General features: G+C 39.5%; 1 protein-coding gene across 1 annotated transcript in view; it reads left to right on the forward strand.

The window, feature by feature from the left end:
• FAM175A (family with sequence similarity 175, member A) overlaps positions 1–13,892 on the forward strand; it is a 35,378-nt gene extending 21,486 nt beyond the window's left edge. The window contains exons 7-9 of the mRNA XM_006885259.1: positions 4,281–4,365; positions 12,954–13,068; positions 13,465–13,892. Coding sequence (XP_006885321.1) covers positions 4,281–4,365; positions 12,954–13,068; positions 13,465–13,892 — 628 coding nt within the window. The remainder of the gene's footprint in view (positions 1–4,280; positions 4,366–12,953; positions 13,069–13,464) is intronic.
• The last annotated feature ends 316 nt before the right edge of the window (positions 13,893–14,208 follow it).

The raw sequence follows: 14,208 nt of genomic DNA on the forward strand, positions 1-14,208 counted from the left end.
ATATTATTCTTTAAACTTTTTTCTTTATCAATATTTCCATTTAATACTTGGCCGTTTATAAAGAAATTAAATTTAAAACCACAGAGAAGGTTGTTGCCCATACTATACATTTTTAACATATCTAATACAGGTTAGAATAAATAACTACCTTCAAAATAATATTAATGGGCAGGAACCCAGGCTTTTTAGCCACAACATTCCACTCAGACTACAGAATGATTACAGATAACCAGCAATACTGCAACTATAAGATACCTACTAGAGGATCAACCATAAGTATAAAGGACTGGCTTTTGTTTTTTGTGTCCTCATGATATACTTGCGGAGCTCTGGTGGCCTAGTGGCAAGAAGTTGAGCTGTAATCCTGAAGGCACATGATTCAAAGCCATCAGCTGCTTTATGGGAGAAGGACAGACAGTCTCCTCCCGTGCAATTAACTGCCTCTGCAAACCTGCCAGAGAGTCAGCTATGGGTCAGTTCTGACTCTGGTACACTACCACCACCACCACCATCGTATACTTAACATTATGTTGTTGTTACGTGCCATTGAGTTGCCTGCAACTCATAGAGACCTTATATACAACAGCCCTAAACCCTGCTCTATCCTGTGCCAATCTTACTGTCTCTGACACACCTACCCCTATTTCCCCAGTCACTGAATAAATCCATCTCATCCAGGTTCTTCCTCTCTCGCACTTTCCCTCCATCCTCCCAAGCATAATGTCCCTCTACAAGGACTGGTCCCTCCTTGCACCATGTCCAGAGTATATCAGATGAAGCTTCAGAATCCTTGCTTCCAAGGAGCAGCCTGGTGTCACCCTTTCTAGAATGTTCTTATTTGTTCTCCTAGCAGAGCACGGTATATTCAGTACTTTTCTCCTGCACAACAGCTAAAAGGCATCAATTCTCCTTTTATTGTTCCTAGTCATTGTCCAGTTTTCTGATGCATAGCAAGTGATTGCAAAAACCATGGCCTATATCAGGCACATCTTAATCTCCAGACTGACACCATTGCTCTTCAGGACTTTGGAGAGGTCTCTGACAGTAGACTTTCCTGATGCAATTCATCTTTTCTTTTCCTGGTTGCTGGTACCAAGAGTGTTAATTCTGGAGCCAAGCGAACTGAAGCTGTTAACAATCTCAATCTCTTCCCCATCTATCATGATGCTGCCAGTTGGCCCCGTGATTAGAATATTTTTCTTTTAAGAGTTATAATTAAATCTTTATTTAAGTCTCATGTACCAACTTAGTGTTTTCCACGAACTCGGGAAGCAGAAACTTTCACAGGCTTCACAATTTTTTGTTTAGGCGCTGCTTTTGTGGGAGCCTTATTAACAGCCATGGGTGGTCTTTTTAGATGCTTGTTTAGCCTTTTTTGCTTCCTTGGCAACCCTGATAGCCTGTTCTCGTTGAGCCTTTCTAACTTCAGTCTTTTGATTTGTCTTGGCCATTATATTAGCAAGAGATGCACCAGTGATGGCCCTTTGGAATTTGACTGCACAGCGGGTTCTTTTCTTTTTAATTTCTTCCGATTGGCCCTTTTTGTGCTTCCTTTTATAAAGGACAGTCCAATTTATCTGCCGTGGATTCCTTTTGGAAAGGAAAGCCAACACATTTTTTATTAAGAAACTTCCCGTCGGTCCTGGCATAGTGCCTCCCGTGTCTAGGGTAGATCTTGTACCTGCTGAAACTGCACTGGTTGACCTTCATGGCTGCAACTTCACGGGAACAGGGGAGATGACGAAGAACTGTTTTGTTATGTTTTTTTTTAATTTAATTTTTTTTCTACTAGTTTATTTACAAAATTCTAATACAAATTCAAACTAATTCTTTCAATTTCCCTCAACCCCTTCATCAAATTCTAAATCCCAATGATTAATCCCCACACCCCGTGCATATCCACATCTCTCTGCTTCTAGCCTCTCCTACCCATCCTGGATTCTTAGACTCATTCTACAATTAAGGTTTTATACAAATTTATCCTTGTGGGACTGAGTTAGTTCACTTAGCATAGTGCTCTCCAGTCCCTCCCAAGTTAGGTAATAATCTACAAAGTTATTGCTCCTGTGTGCTGCATAGTATTCCATTGTGTGAATGTACCATATTTTCTCAATTCATTCGTTTGTGGTTGGACATTTGGGCTGTTTCCATGTTCTTGCAATGGTGAATAATGCTGCTATGAACATTGGTGTACAAAAGAGTCTTTGTTTTCTTGATGTTTAGCTTCAATCCATATTGAAAGCTGCAGTCCTTGACCTTTCGCAGCAAGCGCTTCAGGTCTTCAGTTTCAGCAGTCAGGGTTGTATCGGCTGCATAACGCAAATTGTTGATGAGTCTTCCACCAATCCTGATGCCACATTTCTCCTCATAGAGCCCAGCCTCCCAGATAATCTGTTCTGCATAGATTGGAAAGGTATGAAAATAAGACACATTCCCGGAATACACTCTTCCCAATTTTGAACCATGCAGTGTTTCCTTGCTCTGTTCTGACAACTGCCTACTGGCCCAAGTATAGGCTTCACATAAGCACAATCAAGTTTTCTGCGATTCTCAGTTTTCTTAGAGTCAGTGTTGTGATCTACACAGTCAAATGCCTTTGAAAAATAGACAGTCCTCTGGTCCTCCTGCTTTCAGCCAAGATCCATCTAACATTAGCTATGATATCCCTGGAGCCACGGCCTCTTCTAAACTCAGCCTACACTCCAGGCAGTTCTATTGATATGCTGTTCCAGTCATTTTTGAATAATCTTTAGCAGAAGGGGTGGGTTAAGACATACATGTCAAGTGTGGGGACAACACTGAATCTATTGGTTATTTCTACAATTGGGAAATATCTTTCATCTTCTCTTTTCAGTAAAATCCTTCTCTGTCAGATAATGTTCTAAATCTGAGCGTTCAAACTAAGATAGTAGGAAGGATTGGCTATCCAGTTCCGAAATAGCAGGCCTTCGAAAACCCTATGTACAACAGAGTACCTTTAGACTAGCAGATGAGGCACCTGAGGCTGAGCCCACAAGTGTGGAAACATAAAAGAGGAAGAACAGCTGTAAGCAGACACTAATGATTGGTGCATGGAATGTGAGAAACATACATAGCAGTATGTGTTGTTGTTGATTGCCTTTGAGTTTAGCACAACTGGTAGCAACCCTGTGAACAAAAGTCCTGAAGCCTTTCTATAAGTAGCAACATTTATCAAAGTTTGTAAGAATTTCTGGAGTCATGTTGTTTGGGAAGTGGATGCCACTCCTGCTTCCAAACATAACAGTATATTTTATATAAAAAAGTGAATACTATTTTTAAGTCTTTAAACTGTTGCCTTTGACATTTGTCATTGTTCTTTATCTTTGCTTTCTTAGTTACAAATGCTTTTTAAATTTAAGTGGAAGTTTACAAATCATTTCCCCCCATTTTATTAAATCATTAACATTTTGTTTTGTAACATTACATTTAGCTATGTTTCTTTTCGCCTTTTTTTCCCACCTTATTCATTTTGACTGCCCTTTCCCTCCTATTTCATCTCTAGTATGTGGTGTGTGATGTGTAGCGTAGAGTCAGAACCGACCCATAGCTGCCCCCTGTTGGGTTTTCAGAGGCAGTTACTGCAAAGGAGAAAATTGCCCATCCTGCAGGGCTGTTGGTGGCCTCGAACCTCGTACCTTTGGGATTTCAGCACAGCTTCTTGCCACTAGGCCACCAGAGTTCTAGCAGTGCCTTTTTCATTCCCTGATGACTTATATTTCGTATTTTATAGATTGGCCAGAGTTACGCTGCTAGCCCAGAGACAGGCAGTTTGAATCCACCAACTGCTCTGTGGAAGTACAATGAGCAGTCTCCCCTCATGTGATTTATAGCCTCTGAAAACCCACTAAGGCTTAGCTAGGAGTTGGTTCCAACTCTTGCAGCACATAACACCACCACCAACCTCCTACGGTCTTTATTTTTAAATAATCTCTTATTGACATCTAACAGTATTAAGGAGCTAAAATAAAATGTTCTAATGTGAAGATAAAAGAAGTGGTTGTTTTTTATTGCATACACATAGGCAGACAAATTAATAGTCCCTACAAAGCCTATAAAAAGTTTCATTACTTCAGTGGGTAAAGGGTGGGCAGGGAGAAAAGTGTAGCAATGAGTGACTTGAAACCCTAAGTCTCTGTAAACTTTCATGAAAATTAATAAAAAAGGCTTCATTACTTCCGAACTATAAATACGTTTTCCACCTTATCATTAAAGAAGTTCTCTGTGTTAACTTTAAGAAATTATCTTTTTTCCTTCAATAGCTCTGAATTTTTTAAAGAAGATGGATCTTTAAAAGAGGTACATAAGATAAATGAAATGTATGGTACATTACAACAGGAATTAAAGGTAAGTTAAGATACTAACCATTTAAAGTCATTTCTAGAGTTCATTCACATCAGATTTGTAACTGTAATTTTTGAGGATAAACTCAACTTTTGGGGTTTTTTTCCAACTTTTTTTTTTAACTCATGTTTTTGTCAGATTTTTATTCTTTAATTATACCTCTCAATTACTGGCATAATTAAGTTTCAAAGACTAAGTTATTAGGTGAAAATTTTTGTTATTTTAAAATGGAGGATGACTGTTATCAATACATAACTGCCATACCACTGAGAATTTCAATCAAGTTCAGTCAACATTACTTCTTGTCTTGTATCTTGATGTTTACTATTGCTAAATATATATTGTTAATACAAAAAATAGATGATAGATTTTTTACTGTTGCTGTTATGTGCCGTTGAGTTGCTTGCATCTAGTGATCCTCTGCACAATGGCTCTGCAGCCTGCCCTGTCCTGAGCCAATCTCACTGCCTCTGTCACTCCATTACTCGAGTTACCGTTTGCCAATTCATCTCATCCAAGGTCTTCCTCACCCTTCCAAACACGATGTCCTTCTCCAGGCCCAGAATGTGAGACAGAGCCTCAAAATCCTTACCTCTAAGTAGCAGCTTGGCTTCACCCTCTCTGGGACAGACCTGTTTGTTCTTTTGGCAGTTCATGGTATGGTCAGTCTTCTCCAGCACCACAACTCAAAGGCCTCAGTATTTCTATCATCCTTAGTTATTGTCCAGCACTCTGATCGATGGCAAGTAATTGCTAAAACCCTGGCTTGGATCAGGTGCCTTGGTCAGTAGACTGACATTGTTGCTCTTTAGTACTCTGGAGAGGTCCTTGATAGCAGATTTTCCTAATGTAGTTCGTCCTTTGATTTTCTGACTGGTGCCAAGAGTGTTGATTGTGGAACCGAGCAAGCTAAAATGGTTTATAATCTCAATCTCTTCTCCATTTGTCATGGTGCTGACAGTTGTTGCACTGGTTAGAATCTTTGTTTTCTTGATGTTGAGCTTCAATCCATATTGAGGACTACATTCCTTGATTTCTGTAGCAAATTCTTCAGGTCTCTCTCTGCTTCAGCATCCAAGGCTATGTCATCTATGTAACACAGGTTGTTGATGAGTCTCCCTTCAATTCTGATGCTACATTACTCAAAGTCCAGCCTACCAAATGATATGCTTCACATATAGATTGAAAAGGTATAATTAAAATAAAAAAAAACATTAAGAAAGAAAAGTTATGGAGACAGGACGCATCCCTGCAGCTTCAAGGTCTAAGTACAAGTTTTGCATGAGCATAGTCAAGTGTTCTGGGATTCCCATTCTCCTCAAGGTTAGCCACAATTTGTTGTGACCCACACAGTCAAATGCCCTTGCATAGTGAATGAAACACAGATAGACATTCCTTTGGTACTCTCTGCTTTTGGCTAGGATCTATCTGATACTGGCTCTGAGGTTCCTAGTGCCAGGACCTCTTCTGAACCCAGCTTATAGTTTTCTATTTCTGGTAGTTCTGTCAATTTAATGTTCCATTTGTTTGTTATAAATGTGACATAAGGAAGAGTATGTAAAGTTTACAATTCTGCAGTAAACAAAGATTCTATCCTTTCAGTGTCTTAAAGATGAAAAAGATTTATTCTTAAATATTGATTGGATCTAGGCTTCTGCTCCAGATGTTATCTTCAGTTGAGGACTTAGACCACAGGAACAGTCTTTGTCTTGAATATGATATTCTCATAACAAAAGGAAGAGCAGGAAGGCAAGTGGAAATTCACAAGAGGTCTTAAAACATGCTTGGGAATGGCATATCCCTTCATTAACCAGAGAAGTAAGCATGAGGTATATGTTTTGAAACTATAAGGAGTGATCATATTCCACCAACGCATTAAGTTCTAAATTCACAGTCATTTTGGGTCCTTTAAGCAGTATACATCAGAACAAGGTTAGATATACAAAAGCCTAATTTAGCCTGGGAAAGCTACAGAGTAGGTAGGCAAGGAATACCTTCAGACTACATTGTAAATCTACCATTTGAGGAAGGAGATGAGAATGACTGAGTAGGGAAACTTTCAGTCTCCAGTGCTAATCTAAGACATTTGACCTAAGACAGTGAGGCATTGTTGAAATTTTAGTTGCTGATTAGAGGAATTCTCGGTCCTGCAATAGTAGGCTTGAACTACTACCCGTCTTCTGCTAAGTCATTGGTAAGGAGCAGCTTAGAGGAACCGTGACCTGTGCACAAACACGATATGATGGTATCTCAAGGGGGTAGCACCTGGGGTTAGCACCTGAAGCTGTGAGTGAACTATACTCTCCCAACAGAAGATTTAGAGTCTATTTCTATGGACAACATCTCATAAAAACATTAAAAAGGGTTTTATACACTTCTAATACTACACTACAACAAACCAAATAAGTACGTCTAGGAGAAGGTATAGCCAGGTTGTTAGAGAAGGATGATGAAACTCCATCTCACATATTTTGGGCATGTAATTACAAGAGGCCAGTCCTTGGAAAGGACATCATACTTGGAAAGGTGGAGAGTAAAAAAGAGGAAGACCATCAACAAGATAGATTAACAAAGTAGCTGGATCAATAGGCTAGAGTATACAAGTGATAGTGCAGGATATAGTAGGGGATAGTGCAGGATATAGTAGGGTTCAGGTCAGCTGTTCATAGGGTCACTATGAATCATGGTCAATTTGATGGCACCTAACATCAATAATACTACTACACTATACTACCTATACTATATCTATATTACTTATACTATACAACAATCTCCGATATGCAGATGATACAACCCTACTTGCTGAAACTGAGGAGGACCTGAAGCACCTGCTGCAGAGGGTCAAAGTACTGCAGCCTCCAATATGGACTGAGGCTCAATGTCAAGAAGACAAAGATTCTCACCACTGGGCCAATTGTTCACAGCTTTAGTTTGCTTGGCTCCACAGTCAACACTCTTGGCATCAGTAGCCAGGAAATTAAAAGACATATTGCGATGGGAGTCTGCTGTTAGGGACCTCTCCAAAGTACTGAAGAGCAATGGTGTCTCTCTGGAGACTAAGGGCGTCTGATACAGGCCATGGTCTTTGCTATCACTTGTTAGACATCAGAGAGTTGGACAGTTACTTAGGAGGATCGAAGGAGAATTGATGCCTTTGAGCTGTGATGCTGGAGAAGAGTATTGAGAATACCATGGACTGCTAGGAAAACAAACAGATTTGTCCTGGAAAGGGTTAAATCGGGTGGCTCCTTGGAGGCAAGGATTCTGAGGCTCCGTCTAACATACTTTGGACATGTTGTAAGGAGGGACTGGTCCTTAGAGAGGGACATCATTCTTGGTAGGGTGGAGGGACAGCGCAGGAGGGGAAGGCCCTCTATGAGGTGGACTGATTCAGTGACTGGGGTAATCGGGATGGGTGTATCGGAGATGGTGCGATTGGCACAGGATAGAGCAGGGTTTATAGGGTCGTTATGAGTCGCAAGCAACTCAATGGCACATAAGAACAACAACATACTACCTCCCGTATAACAGCTGGTGGGTTCATATCATTACTTAAAAAATTCTTAAAGACACAGTTATAGGAACTTGAAAAGACAGGGTGTTAATAGGCATAGAGTAATGTTAATTAATTATGTAAAACAGAATGTATATGAATAAATGTATAAAACACTATACATTAAAACCAACTATAGTTACAAAACATGATATGTATGAATGATTATATAAAAACCAGTAAAAAATATTAAAAATAGACAGTTGTGAGTAGATCTTAGTTATAACCTGGAGACTGCTTACATATCTTTATAGGGTTGACAATCATGGGGCCATATATATTCGTAACATTTTTTACACCAAACACTTTCATGTTGCTAATGTTATGTATTAATGATAATGGGTAATTGGAAGGCAAAAGTTGGGAAACAGGAAGAAGGATCAGTAGTCAGAAAATATGGACTTGGTGATAGAAATGAGGCTGGGGACAGAGTAATAGAATTTTTATACAATGAATGATTTATTCATAGCAAATAGCTTGTGTAAGAAACATAAAACACAGGCTATACATAAGGGTTTCACCTGATGGGATGCACAGGAATCAGATCAATTACATCTGTAGAAGGAATTGGAGAAGTTTAATATCAGAAAAAGTGAAAAGCCAGGTGCTGATTGTGGAACAGACCATCACCTACTCATATGCAAGTTCAAATTAAAGCTAAAGAAGGTTAAATCGTATCCATCCACAGGAACCAGAATTTGATCTTGATTCTGTCTCCCATGAATTTAAAAACCAACTCAGGAATAGGTTTGAAACCGTGAACCCTAATGAATGAAGACCAGATGAGCTGTAGGAAGAAATAAAGTATATCATTCATAAAGAATACAAGAAGTAATTACAAAGAAGGAAGAAAAGACCAAAATGGATGTCAGAAGAGACTGAATATTGCACTAGGACATCAAGAAGCCAAAGCAAAGGGAAGAAATCAAGAAATTAAGGAGATGAATAGAAGATTTCAAAGGGCAGCTCAGGAAGAAAAGGCAAAATGTTACAATGAAATGTGCAAAGAACTGGAGTCAGAAAATCCAAAGGGCCTAACTTGCTCAGCATTTCTTAAACTGAAGGAACCAAACAAATTCTAGCTATGAGTTGCAATGCTTAAGGATGCTACGGGCAGAATATTGAATGATTCAGGAAGCATTAAAAGAAGATAGAAGGCATATACAGATTCACTGTACCAGAAAGAAGTGGCTAACACAGATGAGTTTCAAGGAATGACATGATCAATAGGCAGTGGTAATGAAAGAGGAAGTTCATGCTACTCTGAAGGACTTAGCAAAAAAATAAAGCTCCAGGAAGTGATAGAATACCAATTGACGTATTTCAACAACAGATGCTGCCATCCAGCTGCTCACCAAGTTGTGCCAAGAAATCTAGAAGACATCTACTTGGCCAACTAACTGGAAGAGATACATATTTATTCCCATTTCAAAAAAAGGTGACCCCACATAGTGTGGAAATTATAGATCACTAATACACACTAGCAAAATCCTGCTGAAGATCATCTAGAAATGACTGGAACAGTACATTGACAAAACCAACACAGATACAAGATGGGTTTAGAAGTAGTGGCACTAGAGATATTATTGCCAACGTCAGATGGATCTTGGCAGAAAGCAAAGAGTACCAGAGGATTGTCTGTGTTTGATTGTTTTGCAAAGGCATTGACTGTGGATCACAACAAATTGTGGCTAACCTTGAGGGAAATGGGGATCCCAGAACACTTGATTGTGCTCAAATATGCACCAGGAAGCAGTCCTCAGAATAGAGCAGGGAAATATTGCATTGTTCAAAATCAGGAAAGGAGGGTGTCAGGGATGCATCCTGTCTCCATACCTTTTCATATGCAGAACAGATCATTCAGGAAGCAGGGCTTTTTCTGGGGAATGTGGCATCAGGATTGGAGGTAGACTCATCAGCAACATAAACAATTTGCAGATGCCACAACCTTGCTTGCTGAAACTGAAAAAGACCTGAAGTGCTTGCTGCAGAAGGTCAAGGACCGTAGTCTTCAATGTGGATTGAAGCTTAACATCAAGAAGACAAAGATTCTCACAACTGGGCCAGTTGGCAGTACCACAGTAGATGGAGAAGAGATTGAGGTTGTTAACAATTACAGCTAACTCAGCTCCATAATTAACACTGTCAATACCAGCAGCCAGGAAATCAAAAGACAATTTGCATTAGGAAAATCTGCTGTCTGGGACCTCTCTGGAGTGCTGAAAAGCAACGATGTCAGTCAGTAGAGACTAAGGTGTGCTGAGTCTAGGCCATGGTCTTTGCAATGACTTGCTGTGCATCAGAGAGCTGGACAATGACTAATGATGACAGAAGAAGAATCGATGCCTTTGTATTGTGGTGCTGGAGAAGTAGTCTTAAAATACTTGCTGTGCATTTCACAAGCTGAGAGAACTGAAAAACAAATTGAAGCCTCAAGTTGCAGTAGTCAGGAAATCAGGATACTGCACAGGGAAAGACTGCAGTTAGGGAACCTCTCCAAATTATTCAGGAGTAATACTTAAGTTTGAGGACAAAGCTGCGTCTGATTCAGGCTATATTCTTTCCAGTTACTTGCCATGCATCTAAGAGCTGGACAGTGAATAAGGATGACAGAACTCATGCCTTTGAGCTGTGGTGTTGAAGAGTACTAAACATCCCATGGATGGCCAAGAGAACAAATATATCTTGGAGAGAGTGCAGAGTGCTTTTTGGAGGCAAAGATAAGGCTTTGCCTCCTATGCTTTTGGGTATGTTGCTTAGGTTGAGAGGGTCCCTTGGAGAGGGACATGATGTTTAGAAAGGCAGAGTGTCAGCAAAGGAGAGGACGACCCTCAACCAGATGATTTGACAGTGATTGCCCCAAAGGGCTCTAATGTATCAGGTAATGTGAAAATGGCATAGCATAGAACGGGGTTCAGGTCTGTTCATAGGGTTGCTATGGTTCATACTCAGTAACACTTAAAAAAAGCCATCAGTTGGGACCAAGCTGATCCTCTAGTGAGTTTTCACAGGCAGTAAACTGCATAGTTGACTGTTCATCTTTCTCCCATGTTGCTGCTGGCAGATTTGTACCACGTTTTGGGTTGACAGTGCAAAAGGATAGGAAAGGTGGAGGGGGTGAGCAAGAGAGGAAGACCCTCAATTAGATGGATAGACTTGGTGACTGCAGCAGTCGGCTTAAGTGTGTCAGATGCTGAGGATAGCACAGATAGGATAGGGTTCAGGTCTTTTACTCATAGGATGGATAGGTGTTGCACTCTAATCAAGTGGCACCTGATGACTTGATGGAACAAAGGCAGGCCCTCACCCTCCCAACCTTGGCCCATGCCCTGTTCAGGCAAGTGTTACAGAACTCTGTTTGCTATGCACATGTTAAGTGCCAGCAGCCCCTCACTCTACCAGTAACCAAGGCCCTAAAGTATCTAGCTCTCTGGATGGCAAACCTAGTTCCCCAACCAATTCCCAGTGTCACTTCTCCACCAGTAAGCCTCCTCCAAAAGCACTCAGTTGTCTCATTATATAGGAGGGATCCCAGAGCTCTGTCCTACATGCTCTTGGAATCATACCACTCTTGCACCATCTCTGCTGTTGTACAGCCCATCGCCTGGACCAAAACCATTTCAGTACAAGTATGACACTGCATTTATGCTTTCTAGACAGTAGTGAAATCCCTGTTTTCTATTTATAGGGTGGCTTACGCCTCATGGAATGGCACAATTGACAAGTCCCCACAGTATCAACTTAATACACCTTTATAGTGCATGAGTGGGCTCCAAAGGTGCCATTACCAGTACTTCAAAATTGGTAGCACATAAGGCAAGACTGCTTCCAAAAAAAATGTTTTTCTCTTACAAGAATTAACATCTTCAGGAGTTTGTTTTCATAACAGTATAAAACAATTTATTTCCATTTATTGTCAGTTTCTTAACATAGGCAGCACCTATGCATCTTTCTCACTATAATGTTGTTGATTGCTGTCGAGTCAAGCACAACTCATAGTGATCCTATGAACAAAAGACCTTGAAGCCTTTCTATAACTATCGTCGTTTCTCCAAGTTCATAGTTTCCAGAGGCATTAGTATTGAAATACTTCATAGCCCTCAGGTGCAAGGATTTTGAAAATTACTACCTGAGAGAGAATTATGCTGAATTAATTCAGTCCCATGATGACAATTACTGTATGAGATCATTATTGTAGCAGTAAAAAGATAAGAGCATGAGGATTCAAGTGGGAGGGCAGGATCAGAGGCATGAGGATGGGCAGGGGGATGTCATAGGATTGCACAGTTTGATGGATGGAGCGGAGGAATAGGTCAAGGAAATGGCGAAGATCAGACGAGGATCTGGAAAGACAGAGCAATGGTGGGCACTGTTCATTGTTGGTTGATTTTATAAAATACAGTGATTGGAATGATTATATGAAACAATGTAAACAAAAGATAGTGTGAAACAATGTATAAGAATTTTGTAAGCAAGCCAGTTGTTGTTATGTGCCCTCCAGTCGTTTGCAACTCGTAGAGACCCTATACACAACAGCCCTAAACCCTGCTCTATCCTGTGCCAACCGCACTGCCTCTGACACACCCATCCCGATTACCCCAGTCAGCGAATCAATCCATCTCAGAGGGTCTTCCCCTCCTGCGCCGTCCCTCCACCCTCCCTAGCATAATCAATATAAAAGAAAAAAGAGTGCCATTATTTTTTGTTATAAAGTGAATTAAATGTTGCTTCAGGCTTTTTTTCTGTGAATTGTCAAGGAAATAGCTGGTATAATTAAGATATGCATAAAAGAAACATCAGAAAACTTTGACATAGCCCACTGCTATTACCTTAATATCAACTTATAACCACCCTTCATCTGGTTTTGGGGGCTATAAATCTTTATGAGACATGAACACGCTTTTCCCCTTGCCCCTCTATAATATATAAAACACCACACAAATGCTCATTTTGCTTAGTGAAGTACAATTTATATTATGTTCATCTCGACTGTCTATATAACTTGAAGTTTTATCTGTACCCTTATTTTACTTTGCAGAATGTATGCAAAAAAGTGGAACACAGTGAGAGAGCAGTAGAGAAACTACTAGAAGATGTGCACAGATTAAAACAAGAAATTAAAAAAAGAAAACAAGCACAGACCCAAGTGGCAGGTACTAAATAACACATCAATGTCAGTATTTTGCATGTTAAAGATGGATGGCCTCCTTCTATTGACAGCCTCAGAAACCTGGGGGAGTGTTGCTATTGTGAGAAACAACTTGATAGAGTTTGGGTTTTGGATGTCATTGATAGTAAAGAGTACAACTTTAATTTTCTCCTAAAATATTATGTAACTTCACAAAATTTTGACTGAAACAAAAATATGAATATAGTACAAAACATTATTACTAAAAAATAATAATTTGGGATTACACATTGCATTTTTTTGTACTGTAAAGAATGATATTATTTCATTAAAATCTTTCTTCAATTTACTAACAGCTAGTTAATTATAAAAATGTATGCAACAAATAATGTCTGTTGAACTCCTACTTTATTTTATTTAGGAGAGAAGAATGTCCCAGAAGAACCTCAGGAGAACCCTTTTCTTTGTCAAGCTTTACGAACTATATTTCCAGAAACTGAAATTCTTCATTCATGTACTATCTCTCTCAAAAATAAGCACATTTCTAAAAGCTGCTGTAACACCAACCACCATGTTGATATGGTAGACAAACTTACCTTAATGGTAGAATACACGGACATTCCAGAAGCTACTCAAGCCTCTCCACAGCAAATAACTAAACGTAAAGCATTAAATGTGGATGATGCAGGGCAGTTCAAGAAATCACGGTTGCGTGGGATACTAAACAAACATTGTAAAACAGATACTGACCATAGTAAGCAAGAAAAAGCATCCACCATGAGTAGTTCAGAAACAGATGAAGACATTGAGAAGGACTGTTGTGAATATCCACAGTCTCCTACATTTTAATCCTTTTAGGTCAAAGATTTTTGATTGGCTGAAGGGTAAAGCCATGCATTCCTACTGTTCGGAGGATTGTTTATGTTGTGTTGTTTACAGTGATGCATTGATAAATTCTGACGCATGTATTTATACAGTTCTTTTTAAAATACCAGATACTCCTATTTTAAAATAATTTTTTCCCATAACTAAAAAAAAATGAGGGAATGACTTAAATATTCTCCTAAATTTGTACAAGCTATTAATAACACTTTCATAATGTGAAAAGATGTAAATATAAACATTTATTTTTATCTAAGTCATTAAAGTTATTTCTTAAATGATG

Source organism: Elephantulus edwardii, unplaced genomic scaffold, assembly GCF_000299155.1.
Source record: "Elephantulus edwardii isolate Elephantulus edwardi_28Jun2011 unplaced genomic scaffold, EleEdw1.0 scaffold00042, whole genome shotgun sequence".
Lineage (NCBI taxonomy): Eukaryota > Metazoa > Chordata > Mammalia > Macroscelidea > Macroscelididae > Elephantulus > Elephantulus edwardii.